A 15,226-nucleotide genomic window follows, 5' to 3' on the forward strand; every position below is an offset into this window, starting at 1 on the left:
ATGCCTAGGATGAGAGATGGAGATAGACCTTGAGAAACTCAAAAGAGAGGCTTGTGAGGTTTAGAGAGAGACTATAAATATAGTTAGCTTGACAATTTCCAGAGACCTGAGATTCAGAGAGAGATAGCAAGCTACATTCCCTCAGAGAGACCTAAAGGAGAGACCTGGGGACCTGGGGATAGTCCTCTTCTAGCCCCTCCCTAGCCAACTCAGCCCAGGCCAGACCAGCTGTCACTGGGAGAGTGTGGGAGCAGTGCACTCTGTCACACACACTAAATGGAGGGGGAGGAGGGCGAGAATGAGAGAATAGAGAGATCTGAGAGGAGAGAGATAGAGTTGAATGAGAGAGACAGAGAGCGCAGAGAGAAAGGGAGGGAGATCTGAGAGTAGAGAGAGGAAAAGACACGACTTTGAGCAGACAGGAAAAGTTGAGAGAAAGAGGGGGAGAGAGCAAAGAGTTAAAGTTGTGAAGACGAGAGATGTAACAAGAAATAAAGAAGAAAACGAGGGCAGAGAGAGAGAGAGAGAGAGAGATGTGTGATAAAGAGCAAAGTAATATAGACATGTAACAAGGGAGACACCAGTGAGAGAAGGAGAGGGTAAGGAGGTCTCTCTCTCGTCTGAGGGACAGATAGGATAGGACCAGTGATGGACAGGTAGATTAGCCACAGGCCCAGGAGAGGAGAGTGAGGGTTGGGAGCTGTCTCCTCACCAGACTGACACTGGAAAAGATAGAATTTCCCTTCATCTACACTCAAGATGTTAACAGAGTTACTGTACAATATGTATTGTTCTAATAGTTCTATGTACAGATGATACTTGATTTTACAATATAGACTGGGTCATGTTGTGGTGGCACAATAGAATCTTTCCTCAGAGCATAAAGAGCATTGAAAAACACACAGAATTCTGTGTTGATTCAAACTTACCCACCTGTACAACCACCAGCTAATGGAACATAGAATGGGCCCTAAATCCATTCTATTATTGAATGCATCAAGTCATAATCATATGTGTGTGTGTGTGTGTGTGTTTGTGTGTGGTTTATATTTGAGTATCTTTCTGTGAGCGTGTCCACTGGCTGTATATTGCTTGTGTATGTGTGTACACATGAGGGAGTTTCTGTGTCTGTGAATGTGTGTGTATATCAGTGTGTGTATTAGTGTGTCTGCGGGACTTGTGGTGTGTACATAATGAATATTGATGAGGGAGCGTGGAGGGAGCTGCAAGTTGCCGTTGGCAGCCAGACATGCTGTCTTTGGGAGACTTAAGGATAGTGTGTGTGTGTGTGTGTGTGTGTGTGTGTGTGTGTGTGTGTGCGTGCGTGCGTGCGCGGGTGTATAATCAAAATGGTTACTCCACCCTATATTCATCTTTCAGATGGTGTGGTCCCCTTGTTATGATTCCTTGTCCCCTTGACCACTTGTGTAAGAGTTAGGTAACAAGAGTAGATTAGATTAGATTAGATTAATTAGATTCAACTTTATTGTCATTGTGCAGAGTACAAGTACAAAGACAACGAAATGCAGTTAGCGTCTAACCAGAAGTGCAAAAAAGCAGAAAAGTGCAGTGTGAACAGTATATACAGGTAGTGCAGTATATGAGCAGTATAGTAGTGCAGTATAGTATAAGTAGTGCAGTGTAAGCAGTATATGAATTAGCAGTAGCATTATAAGCAGAATAAATAGAATGCAGTATGAACAGTGTAAGCAGCATATGAGCTGTATAGGCAATGCAGTATAAGCAGTATATATGTATTAACAGAAACATTAGAGTAAATAGCAGAATAAATATGGAATGCCGTATGAACAGTATAAACAGGTATGTACAGTATGTACAGATATGTGCAGTGCATTAACAGTAGTATTAAAAGAAAAATATAAGGATATGTGCATTATGAACAGTATAGACAGATATGTACAGAAGAGCAGTGGTATGTAGTAAGAGCAGTGTGTACAAGTGAGGATACAGTATGTACAGTTTATAGGAATACTGTAGGGTTGGTAGGTTGTCACCTAGGTGCAGAGTTGGAGTTCAGTAGGGTGACAGCCGCAGGGAAGAAGCTTCCTCTGAACCTGCTGGTTCGGGTGCGGAGAGACCTGTAGCGCCTCCCTGAGGGGAGTGGGGTGAACAGTCTATGGTTGGGGTGAGAAATGTCCTTGACGATGCTGCGTGCCTTACGCAAGCATCGTTTGCCCTGGACAGCCTCAATGGAGGGGAGTGAGGAACCGGTGATGCGTTGGGCAGTTTTCACCACCCTCTGCAGTGGTGAAGCAATCTGGCAATACAATAATGTAAATGGGAATCGCTGAGCTCCGGACATACTGTAATAATAATAATAATAATAATAACTCATTTATATAGCACTTTTCACCGCAGAGCGGTCTCAAAGTGCTTCAACAGAAAAGCAAAAGCAAAAAATAAAAATAATAAAAAATAAAAAGTAAAAAGTAAAAATAAAAAAATAAAAATAAAAAAATAAAAAGCAGAGCAAAACTAAAAATTGTATTCAAATTAATAGGATTTAAAAACTGTGTGTGTGTGTATGCGTGCGTGTGCGCGTGTGTGTATGCACGCTGGACTGGCCATAAGATTTATTGAATAAATATGTTTTGAGTCTGGATTTAAAAACATTAATGGAATCAGCCTCCTTAATAAAAATGGGGAGGCCATTCCATAAAAGAGGAGCTCTAGAATAAAAAGTGAGTGCAAATATCACTAATTTAGTGGGTCTGCTTTGGCGTAAATGGGAAAAGCCTTGATTTCTCATTTTGTTTCAAGTGTTTACCTGGGATTGCTGATATACTTTATGGAGCTCTGTCATCAAAAACATTAAGGCGAGACCAAAAACAGCAAATATAGCTCTTAAAATGTAATCCATCTTGTCCTCTATCTTTTCTATCCATGCGCAGTAGCGTTGCTACATGTATGTAAACTACACATTGTTATGGCATTGCTATGCACGTTGCAAAGATTATAACTTTGAAAATACACTTGAAATCATTGCTATGTAAAGTCCTAGGTCTTAAATGAGCTGTGTAAATGGTACCAACCAAATCCCTGGGTAAAACAGTTGGTGTAAATGGATTAAAGTCAGAACCGGACTAATATTGAAGCTAGATAATTCCTACAGTAGGTAATTTGGTGTGAATGGGACTTTTGATTCAAATGGACAAAAACAATAACGTGACCAAACATGTACTGCTCGTGGGTATCTGGAAAAGAGATCAGATGTGTCAGATGTGATTTGTTTCACTTGTTCCACTCTACTGGTTTAAAAAGAACAGAAAGGCATGAACTGTACCTCACATTCACACACATTCACTGTTCCACCTCTTTATCTCCTGTCATTCTACTGCTTCTATTCATCCCTCTATGTCTGTATTCAGGTATGTGCAGTATGGATGTGAGTGGGTAGCTGTGGCTTAATGGCTCTCACTGGCCTTGACAAAACACAGTATGTGTGTGTGTGTGTGTGTGTGTGTGTGTGTGTGTGTGTGTGTGTGTGTGTGTGTGTGAGTGTGTGTGTGTGTGTGTGTGTGTGTGTGTGTGTGTGTGTGTGTGTGTGTGTGTGTGTGTGTGTGTATTTCTGTGTAAATCCTTCATAAAATGTATTAAAGTGATATGACTTCGTCGCAGGTAGTCACAGCAACTTCTACCAAAAATATTTGGAGAGAGTTAAGATGTAAATGGTAGGCACTCGTTAGATGCTGGAGTTGACCGTCTCCTCTCGCTTCTTGATTGTCTCCGTTTTGAAATTATCTCTGGTAGCGTTGCCCCGCTCTTTTACCATTGACGTCATATCCCAGTCTAATTGTAACAACGTAAAGTGAGTATTACATTATACCACGGCTTTGTTGAATACCGTATTGTAATTGGTCGAGAGGGGTTGATTATGTTCTATAAACGCATAAGTAATCCCAGTAATAGCCTCTTCACCGTTCCAAATCAACTCACCCAACATTGAAGCGGAGCTCAACATCCACATGACTGTCAAAGTTACAGAGTCGACTCTAGCTAGCCAGTTTGTAGTTTTTGAGAAATTATTATTAGAATCCATATTGTCAGAATCCTTCCAGTGGCCTAGCAACGTTTTCATTATTGAAAAAAAACAAAACGGTTTAAAAAAAGCTACTATCCAGAAGGGTGTTTATGGTGTATCTTTACATTTTGTAAGTGAAAGTGATCAGGTAGCCTGTCACGCCTGAGGCCTCTGTCTGGTGACTCTGACGCCCCCCTCTGGCCACTCGGGTCAGTGCCTCCCAATCTGCCGGTATTCACCCTTATTCGTATCACCTGTGTGTTCTCTCCCCTGTTTGCTATTTAGCCTGTATGTTCCCTCTTGTCCCTGTCCGATATTCTCTCCGTGTCTGCTTAGTTCCCAGTCTGTCTGTTTGCCTCGCTATTGTCGCCAGTCCCCTCGTTATTATTACCCTTCCGCTTTTGAAGTGAGTACCTTTGTTCGGAGCTGGTTTTCTCCGCCTTTGTTTTATCGTTTTCTGATCCCAGTGTTTGTTTGTTCCTGTGTCCCTACCCTTTTTGTATTAAAGATTACCCCGTTCACTCACACTTCACGCTGTGGTCTGAGTATCTCTCCGCTTTTGGGTCCACCACACTACCACCAGCCCTAACAGTAGCCATGCTGATATCGTGGATATCGGAACAGCTGGAATGCTTCTAGGCCAATCACAATGCTTGATTTTAACATTAACGTTAATATTTTAAGAAGTTTACCCAAAACCCGATGACAATTACTTGTTTCGCTATCAAATACATGATGCACTCATTTTGTTGTAGTAGCCGTGGTATAAGCGGGATAGTCAACTCGGCTGCGTCTTAGGCCGTTGTACACCTGCACGCACGGCGTTGATTATTTCTATAATGTGGTAAGCTGAAGACTGCAGACTGGACTGGCTTTCCTTGGACCAGCTTGGTTTGATGTCAGACTAGAATGCTATACTGTGTATGTTCCTACTGTACATACAAATATTGGACAAAAGATGATTCACTTGTAGGGTTCTTTGGGGGTCAAATCCCCATTCAACATCTCTGTGCATTATCACACACACACACTTACAAAGACGCACATGTATGTATACGCTCATCAAAATAGACTTGACTTGGAACATTTTCTCTACATGTGCCCTTGTATAAGAGAGACTGACTGTGGTTAATAAAAAGGTCACTCTCACTCTCTGAAATCAGATATTTCTTTTTACCCATTTTCCTCGCTTTGAGTTCCAAAAGGGACACCCACTCATGTCCCTGTGTCAGAAAATAGCAAAAAATGACTGGAGTGGAACATTATGGACTTTTCGATGGTCACTGTGACTTTAAAGTCCACAGGACAAAAACATTGCTATTACAGTGACTGTGGATGGGCAAGAAATAGCTGTAACATGGTCATTATATTCAGTTGCTTCAGAAAGTATTTGGACCCCTTCACACAACACTTTGTAGTGTTATAGACTTAATTTCAAATGGATTACATTTTTTTTTTGCCATCAATCTACACACAAGACCCCATAATGACAAAGCGAAAACAATTTTAAAAAAAGAAAAAAAAGAAATCGTTGTCATTGTCGTTGTCGTGCTGAGAGGTGAATCTTCGCCCCAGTCTGAGGTTGTGTGCGCTCTGGAGCAGGTTTTCTTCAAGGACCTCTCTGTATTTGGCTCCATTCCTCATTCCCTCAATCCTGACCAGTCTCCCAGTCCCTGCTGTTGAGGTGTCCTCATAGCATAATGTTGCCACCACCATGCTGGATGGTATTAGCCAGGTGATGAGTGGTACCTGGTTTTTGCCTGACGTAGCGTTGGCATTCAGGCCAAAGAGTTACATTTTTGTCTCATCAGACCAGATAATCTTTTTCCTCATGCTCTCAGAGTCCTTTAAGTGCCGTTTGCCAAAGTGCCTTTTACTCAAGAGTAGCTTCCATCTAGCCACTCTACCATAAAGGCCTGATTGATGGAGCACTGCAGAGATGGTTGTCCTTCTGGCAGATTCTCCCATTTCTGCAGAGGAACTCTGAAACTCTGTTAGAGTGGTCATTGGGTCACCTCCTTGACCAAGGCCCTTCTGTCCTAGTTACTGAGTTTGGCCAGACGGCCAGCTCTAGGAAGATTCTTGGTGGTTCCAAACTTCTTCCATTTCACAATGATGGAGCCCACTATGCTCCTGGGAACTTTCAATGCTTTAGCAAATTGTATACCTTTCCCCAGGTCTATGCCTCGATACAATTCTATCTCAGAGGTCTATGGGTGTGTGGCTTTCTAAATCATGTCCAATCAATTGAATTTGCCACAAGTGGACTCCAATCAAGTTCTAGAGACATCTTAAGGATGATCAAAGGAAACAGGATGCATCTGAGCTCAATTTGGAGTGTCATAGCAAAGGGTCTGAATACGTATGTAAATTAGGTATTTCTGTATTTAAATTTTAATACATTTGCAAACATTTCTAAAAATGTGTTTTCGCTTTGTCATTATGGGGTATTGTGTGTGGATTGATGGCAAACATTTTTATTTAATCCATTTTAAACTAAGGAAAAAGTGAAGGAGTCCAAAGACTTTCCGAAACCACTGTAAATATATAAACATTTTGCTGAAAATCAAGACTCAGCTCATGAAACAAAGAGCAGATTTTCCAAAGTAATTTGTCTTCTAAGAGGATTTAAATTAGTAGGGCCTTTGATGTTTAAAACAAAAGTGGGAAGGAAGGAGAGAGAGTAAGGGAGACAGATGGAGCAAGAGAGAGATAGAGAGATATAGAAAGAGAATAGGAGTGATGGGGAAAAAGCATGTATAATGAATAGAGAGAGAGGAAGAATCCTTATTTAGGTCTTGCTAAAGAAAGAGCTGTCAGACAGCAGATAATCCATTATATGTCTTGTGAAAACAGCTGCCCAGGCACCTACTGTACATACAAGCATAAGTACAAAGAGTAGCGGGTTAGGGTTAGGTAGGACCTGCTACCCTATCTTCAACTCATCATGACCCACTCATACACAGTGGATTGAAAGGAAGGCCATTCCATTTAACTCGAGTTTACATACATATTATGTTATTGTCTCATTAACATGTACACATCATTAACATGTCTCTCATCAGTCTCTCAGGCCATGGTTGACCTACTATCATCTCAGTCTCCTTCATTTGTCTCACAATTGACAGATACATATGCATCATTTGATTTCAGATGAATTAATCATATTGTGAGGAAACATGTAATCAACCATCTTATAATACTACACTGATCTCCCCAATGCATAAATACCTGGAGTCCCATGCTACAAGGGTGCCCTCATGTGGCCAAGAGAGGGTGTGTGAAATGTGGCCATTTCATAAAGTCACTGGTGAGACCAGAATGAGCAAAACGGGTAACAGAAATAGAAATTACCTATTATTCTTCATAGCTATTTCATACTCTATGGTTGCTCTTCAGTGTAGAAAAGCAATGAAAATATTCAAGAGACTGATAACTGTATCTCTTCATCATGGTGACAGATTTCATAGAGATCTAATATTCTGTCTGTAATTTGTGTTGACCTACGTGAGAAACTACTACTCCCTAGTCAGCTGCTGATGGCTAGCTGATGATAGCTCGAAGGTCGAAGTTCAGGTTAGCAGTGTCAGATCAGGGGATCTTAGAGGATGTAGAATGCTGGACACCTTTACCTTTGTCATTAGCAGGCTGTGTTGCATCTGTAAAAATGCATATCTTATCAAGACTGCTGTATCTCTGTTCAATGCTTCCTTTTAAAGAGATGTGACAGGATTGTTTTATAATTTCAGAGGCTAGTTCTAAAATGTGTGCTCAGTAGCCAAAAACTGGTCCCGGAAATAGACAGAAATATTGTCAAGAAATAACCTGATTGAAAAGAGAGGGGCACACCTCTCCAGTCCTATGAGCAAAAGATTATTTTGCTAAAGTTTGTTGACCTTAAACTGAGGACCTAAATATGATATGAGATAAGAAATTGATTAACATTATGTCATGTTCATAGGTAGAACCAATTGAGGAGGCCATTGATTCACTATATCAAGGAAAACATTATGGTAACATTCCCACCTTCTATCTTGCTCTCCTTAAAATGCTAGTTTTACCTTTGGATGACCTCAGGACCTATTTACAGGTTGATTTACAAATGCAGATTTTTTTTTATGATACTTTGTTCTTTGTATTGAATTGCTTGAGTGAGTATGATGAAAAAAAGATTAGCGGATCTTATCTTATCATATAAAGCATAAACACATTCAATGACCTTTGACTTCAGAATCACACGTTCAAGTGTCGCCATTGTCACGCGTTTCTTCAGAATTAATGCAATCAGTTCTTGCAAAATACTGCTCCATTTCGGTTGATGCTAGCATGTTTGTAATTAATTATAGGGAAATGATGTTATGATCAGGTTGTATCAAATGATGTTATGATTAGGTTGTATCAAATGATGTTATGATTAGGTTGTATCAAGTTGTACCTGCTGTGTCTGCATGAGTACATCTTGTACATGTAGTACAAGAACAGGCATTTCAACTGGATCATTCATCCCCTCTCCTCTCCCTTGCAACTCTTCCCCAGGTCATTGTTGCAAAAGCGAACATGTTCTCAGTCAACATATATGGTTAAATACGGGACAAAAAAAAGATGTATGTATATACAGTGTATCTGTATGTATGTATACTGTGAAAAATGCATGTGTCGTTGAGCAGTAAGCTATCAACAAGAGAAGGTCAACCATAAATAAAATCAAGTTCAGAGGTCACATTAGCAATCATATACGAGCCTGTTTGCTGATATGATCATTCACAGAAAACTGAGGTCATCACAGAGGTCTGATAACACAGTAATCAGCTCACAGACGCAAATATTTCTCATGCTGAGGCATTATTAATTTAGGAAAAGTCAAATCAAAGCCAATATACTACCACAAAAGTGTTAAGACTTAAATAACCAAATAAGCAATCAACAACAGAGAAAATGTTGATTAAAGAGATCCCAAAAGCAAATCCCATGTTTATCTGTAATGTTGGAGAGTTGCAGAAGTTGTTATGAATAAATATGAAAAACAAATATGGCGGTTCTAAGGCTTTTTGGCGTTTCCGAAAGTGGTGTTGCTTCAACCTCCAGTCTCTCAGTATCTCTCAGTATCTAAGGATGAGGAAAGATAGTCATATCCATTGTGTGTCAATTGCCAGTCCCAGAGAGAGAATATAGTATACACATTGTGTCAAAAAGTGATGACCACATCCGCCCCCTTTGGGGGCGGATGTGGTGTGCTGTTGATGCTGGTCCAATGAGACGTGGGGGGAGAGGCTAAAGGTGTTCTGGTGTTTGTCGGAACTTGACATTTTTATGAGGCATATTGCATATGAGGCTTAAAATAAAACTTCAATACAGGGGGTTAAAATGGGCAATTAAAAAATGGTTAGGCTGCTACTCTAGTGCTAGTATTGTGTTCAATAATGAAGGGTTAGGGTTAATAAAAGGGGGTTTAAAAAAAAAAGGTTCATTTTTTAAAAAATGTTTAGTTTCAAACGAGGGGTCTGCCACAGTGGCACGGACGTGACGTTGATAAGATCATGTGTTTCCAGGGTAAAAGGTGTATATATATATATATATATATATATATATATATATATATATATGATCCTGTGTGAGAGCTGTAGTAGTGGTTGTGGCTGTATGACTGTGTCTAAAATGGCTTCTACAAGGAGGATGGGGGAAATGGAAGGGTGTTTAATGATCCATGAGACATGGGTGTGAGGCTAAGGTGTTCTGTTGTTTGTAAAATTAGTTGTAGCATCTTGACATTTTTATGAGGCTGTGGTCACCCCCGTAGGATGTAGAACCGTGAGAATGGATTGGTTGGATTAGGGGGGAATCACTGGGCCCTGAACTGTCTGAAGACCGACCGACCGAGGTCCTGCTAAAGTTTGCCTCTGATAAGAGCATGTGTTTCCCTGACAAAAAGATGTATATATATGTGACCCTGAGAGCTGGTCACAAAGGCCCAAAGACTTGTGACAGCGGCATCTGATCAATCTCTCTCCACCATGGAGGTGCAATTGTGTGGAAATGGCTGTGTGTTCTACCTCTTGTTACCTGTTCAAGTGTTAGGGTAACATCACACTGCTGGTCATTTCCTCATAATTACACGTGATATATCTATCTGATAGGCATCGCTTGAGTCTTGTATTGAGGTTCAACGTTTTTCAACGTTTGCCATGTGGGACAGTGAACCGGCATTCTGTAATCCTAGTTTTTGTAAGCTATCCTGAAGCATGTTCTAAATGTTTTTTCAAGAAAAAAGTGGCTTGAAAGTCTTGGGATCTTTAGCATTGAGCTGTAAGACCCAAATTGTTAGGAAAGTATTTGTTGGTCGTACAAAGCTTTTGGCTTTTTCCTTTTTTTCTACATGCCAATGGAACAGCATTTTTAGCACCTTTTTTTTTTATTTGAGATGGATATGGGAAGTTTAGAAACCAATGATGGATAACAATACAATCTGACTTAAAGAAGCGTATTGCATATCTTTGAATATAGACATGTTGCATATGTAGGTATGTTCGCAAGTAACATGTCAGTAAAGAAAAGGGTAATGAAAGTCATAGCAGCTCACCACCAAAAATCTGAATTTGACTATGGGTATTGTCTCTTATTTTAACCCTTGGCTTGACATTTTAAATGTACAACATGTACCGCTATATTCCCATAGACCCATATAGAGTTCATGAAAAGTATCACTAATTTGGTTCGTTATCTCACAATTTGTTATTTAGGTCGATTTTTAGGATAGAACTTGAGTTGCTGGTATTATTGTGGGAACTCAAATCAGTCACTCAGCTTTTTCTATAGGCTACCCTCATCAATGCAGAATATGTGCTTGTCCAATGAAATGTGAATGTTCTCGTTTCAGTACGCTGAACGCTTCATCTTTCACTCCACCGTTTCCTAAATCATTTTACCTCATATCCTTTGTTCATCCTAAATTTGTTTCTAATACTGCTTATTCATGTTTTAAGTTACCTATTTATGCCAGCACCTTAGATTACCAGACCTGTACAACATTTGATAACAATGTTATTTTTGCACTAAAATAAAATGACTTTTGGAGCTATTGCTTGAGTTGAGTCTAGTGTGTTTCAGATGGTTGGACGTTCAGATTGTTCTGTTTTAGAGAGGAGAGGTGATGAGGGCAGGTGGATGTTCATCATGAAGCTTACTTTGTTTAATACCAGGCTAGTTTGTCTGGTTAGACCACACCAACTCATTGCATAGCTTGTTAACCAACTGGTCCCGGATACACGTAATGTACGTGCACTACTAATTCAGAAATTCATTTTTACACCCAATGGTCGAGAGGGATACTAACTAGCCAAATAGCATGCAGTGGGTGATATTACAGAGAATAATGCCTTTAATGTTTTATTACAGAAATAACTGCGGACTTATAATTTTCAAGTATTATTTTCGATGATTAAATTTATGTGACGTCATCACTTTTTGACACAATGTGTATACTATATTCTCTCCAGAGGTTCACACTCATTTCTGAGAAGTAAAATGAACTTCTACACAGCCTTGTTATTCTGTCTACGTTTACAGGCAATAGGGGAATTAGCTCTCAATTTTCTGTATCGTTCTCTCCAGCTTTTCTCCATTCAATGCATTATAATAAATAAGTGATCCGGACAGCCTCTTAAGAGACAGTGGGTTATAGCTGACTCTAAGTGCACCCCCCCCCCTCCTTCTGAGTGATAGAGAGTGTTATCAGGTCAACCCTGCCCCTTTGGTCCACACTCACACACTCTGTATATAAGGGCTGGGCCTACAGACTATTCTCTCCAACTCCCAGTGAGTGAGTGTGTGTGAGAACAAACTCCCCCAAGGCATAACAAGACCCACCGCACATATCACCTATACCAGCACCACAATGCCTGCAGACTATAATGGACAATGGGAGATGCTGAGCAACGACAATTTTGAGGATATCATGAAGGCCATTGGTAAGCTGTTTTGTTTAAGCCTGCTATGAACAATGGATTATATGATAATGATGGGGATGGGTCAAATAGGCACTGATACAGAGAGAGAGAGAGAGAGAGAGTAAAAAGGGGCTGATTGAGGGAGACTAATAGCCTACTGAAGAGAGAAATAGAGTGAAGAGTGTGTGTGTATGTGAGAGAGAAAGAGAAAGAATGCTGTGTTGCTTCATTTACTTATTGAGCTGCTGTCAGGCCTGCCTAACCTCCACTGTGTGAAAGGCTGTTGCTTGTTACGAAACTGAATAAATATTGATTCACTCTTTTCCACATTTTTATCTTCCCATTTTGGGAAAGAGAAGATTCTGACCCTGGCTCAGGAACGCCTGCATGTAGCTCGGAAGCCAGACGCCAGACACCAGACTCTCGGCACGGCATTGATCAGCACAAAGTCTTTCATTATTCACCACTTTATATGCAATTCATAATGGCCCGCTCAGCCCCACAAATCCAAAATCCAAAGCGTCTCATTCTGTGCCTCTCATTTCCATGAAGGAATGGAAAATTACACGCATATGGAAATAGGAAAAATATATAATTTTGATGCGTAAATAAAATACCTTCATCAAAAAAGGGGACAGGTACAAATGTAATTTTCATATTAGGCAAATGGAATACGAATATCAGATTGGGGGGGGGGGGTCTCTTTTAGCAGGGCTCACAACTAAATGGGTGGTGAAACTCATTAAGGGCTATTTCTTCTCATTTTTAAAGGGTAAATGAGATTGTCAATCGAGTGATCTGAGTGGAATAGTAATCATTAGACTTGTCTTCAGAGTCATAAGTGTGTGTAGGGGGAAAGTGGGGGATGATGGTTTATGGGGGCATAATGTAATACAAAGACATAGGGGGCAGTAGGAAAGCAGAGAATGAGGCTATAGGCACTAATGTATATGAAAGTGTGAAAAAAAAGTATTTTGAATATAGATACTGTGTATCTAAACGTAGTTCCATATGCCATACCATTGGTTGTGCATATCCTGTTCATATTAGAAGAAATCTATATATCTCAAGTGAGTGGGTCAGCATCTAAGATGCCGTTGGGTGTAAACTGAGTTATTAGACCCATTTTGAAGTCTTACAATGCTTGTGCAATTCCCATTCTCAGTCTGGTAAACACAGTGACCTTGGAATGGGCACCGGCAGCCCATATGATAAGACAGATAGCAAGAGGGGGGCTGAGCAAGGTCATCTCCAGTTCTTTTTCACAGCTTGTAGTTTAACTTTGGCCCTCTGTTCCTCAGAGATTGTTCGCACTTTGCTGTATGCTGTGTCTCTCCCTTGTGCACATTGTTTTTAATTATTAAAAGACTCCAGGGATGTGATCTCATCTTTTGACTTTGCACATCACACCTGAACCCAAGAATTCCTAACACAATGAATGAAAAGGTTTAATTTTAATTTAATTTAAATGTTTGTTTTGGATTGGCATCCTTAAAATGTTCGCCTTCTGTGTTGTGTTTCCTTCAGACATCGACTTCGCCACGCGTAAGATCGCCGTCCACCTGTCCCAGACCAAAGTGATCGTGCAGAATGGGGACAAGTTTGAGACCAAGACCCTGAGCACCTTCAGAAACTACGAGGTCAACTTCACCGTGGGGGAGGAGTTTGAGGAGCAGACCAAAGGGCTGGACAACAGGGTGGTCAAGGTAGGAAGGAAACCACAGTGACCACAGTCGAGAACACCCTCATTCACCTAATTCTAGGTTAAAAAAAAACCTAGGTTTTCCCTAGGCTCCTCTTTTGTTCACGCATCTCTTTATATGTTTTATCTCTCATCTCTGACTGGTGTGTGTGTGTGTGTGTGTGTGTGTGTGTGTGTGTGTGTGTGTGTGTGTGTGTGTGTGTGTGTGTGTGTGTGTGTATGCATGTATTATCAGACACTGGTTACCTGGGATGGAGACAAGCTGGTGGCTGTCCAGAAGGGAGAGAAGGCCAACCGTGGTTGGAAGCATTGGATCGAAGGAGATCTACTGCATCTGGTGAGAGAGAGAGAGAGAGAGAGAGAGAGAGAGAGAGAGAGAGAGAGATTCCATATTCTGTGTCTATTTTTATATTTCATGTTTCATGGAAGTAATTTCCTTCACAATCTTTGATTGGTGTGGCAATAAATTCTTGAATCTTTCATCTTTTTTAAGGAGATAACATGTCAAGACAAAGTCTGCAAACAAGTCTTCAAGAAGAAACAATAAAACCCAACATAAAATCATACTTTTATGTGTTTCTTGTCTGTGTGTCCTCTCACTTTGTTATCTATTTATGTCATTGTATATGTATAATATGCATAATTTAACACTCAGCATTGACCTATCTATAAATAAGCTATGTGGGTGTGGAAGCTCATTTTGTATGAACCTTGTTATTCTTATAAACTCAGCAATGTAACATCTTAACTTAACTTATGTGTGTTTTTATACAGTATGTGTAATTATCAATTGATAAGATAAGAGTTCCAAATTAAGCCACATTATGCAACATTGCTCAACTGAGTTCTGAAGGTCCGCAGCATTATCTGCTTCATAAAGACAGATCAGAATGATTGCCAATGGCAGATGAATACAGGGAAAAACCTTTGACCATACAGAAGTGAGGGAGATTGCACTTTGAATGCCCAGTGCAGGATTTGACCTGGAATTGCTCTGACCTGCCCATGGGTTCTTAGAACACATTTTCATACAGTGTAATCATGACTAGATTGATCTTTAACACACAACAGAGGAAGCAGTTACATTATTGAAAAGAGGTAGAACACATCAACAAATGCAAATTCTAGAGTCTGCATCTGAGCATTGCCTATGTATGTTGACAGAAACATGACTTGGTTGTATTGTTTGCAGCACTAGACTTGTAAGTGGGTCTGTAGGCCAGTGGGTTTAGATCACAGCACCTAATAACCATACCATTTCATTTGGATCAAGTATACTAGACTATAGGCTATTGGTCTTCTTGAGCACTAAGGAACTTCAAAGACGTATGTGTGATTTTTTTAAATTGAATTATTATTATTATTTTTAATTCACAGGTTGGAATGCACCGCTTTCCCCATCAATTCCATCACATACCAATACCATCACAGTCTTAAGTAGCCTACAGTTTTCCTGTCCATTCGATAATTTACATAAGGCTGTGTAGCCTAGTGGGCGCATGGTATAGTACAGTACAGTATGTACTAGTTCACAACCGG

The 15,226-nt window shown here is 40.2% G+C and overlaps 1 protein-coding gene across 1 annotated transcript; it reads left to right on the forward strand.

The window, feature by feature from the left end:
* Positions 1-11,933: 11,933 nt before the first annotated feature.
* LOC310822353 (retinol-binding protein 2-like) lies at positions 11,934-14,234 on the forward strand (the record flags this gene model as incomplete). The annotated part of the gene is made up of 4 exons (XM_083694696.1): positions 11,934-12,006; positions 13,513-13,691; positions 13,923-14,024; positions 14,181-14,234. 4 exons carry the CDS (start codon positions 11,934-11,936, stop codon positions 14,232-14,234), a joined length of 408 nt encoding a protein of 135 aa, XP_083550822.1.
* Positions 14,235-15,226: the final 992 nt, after the last annotated feature.

Source organism: Argentina silus, assembly GCF_951799395.1.
Source record: "Argentina silus genome assembly, chromosome: X".
NCBI lineage: Eukaryota > Metazoa > Chordata > Actinopteri > Argentiniformes > Argentinidae > Argentina > Argentina silus.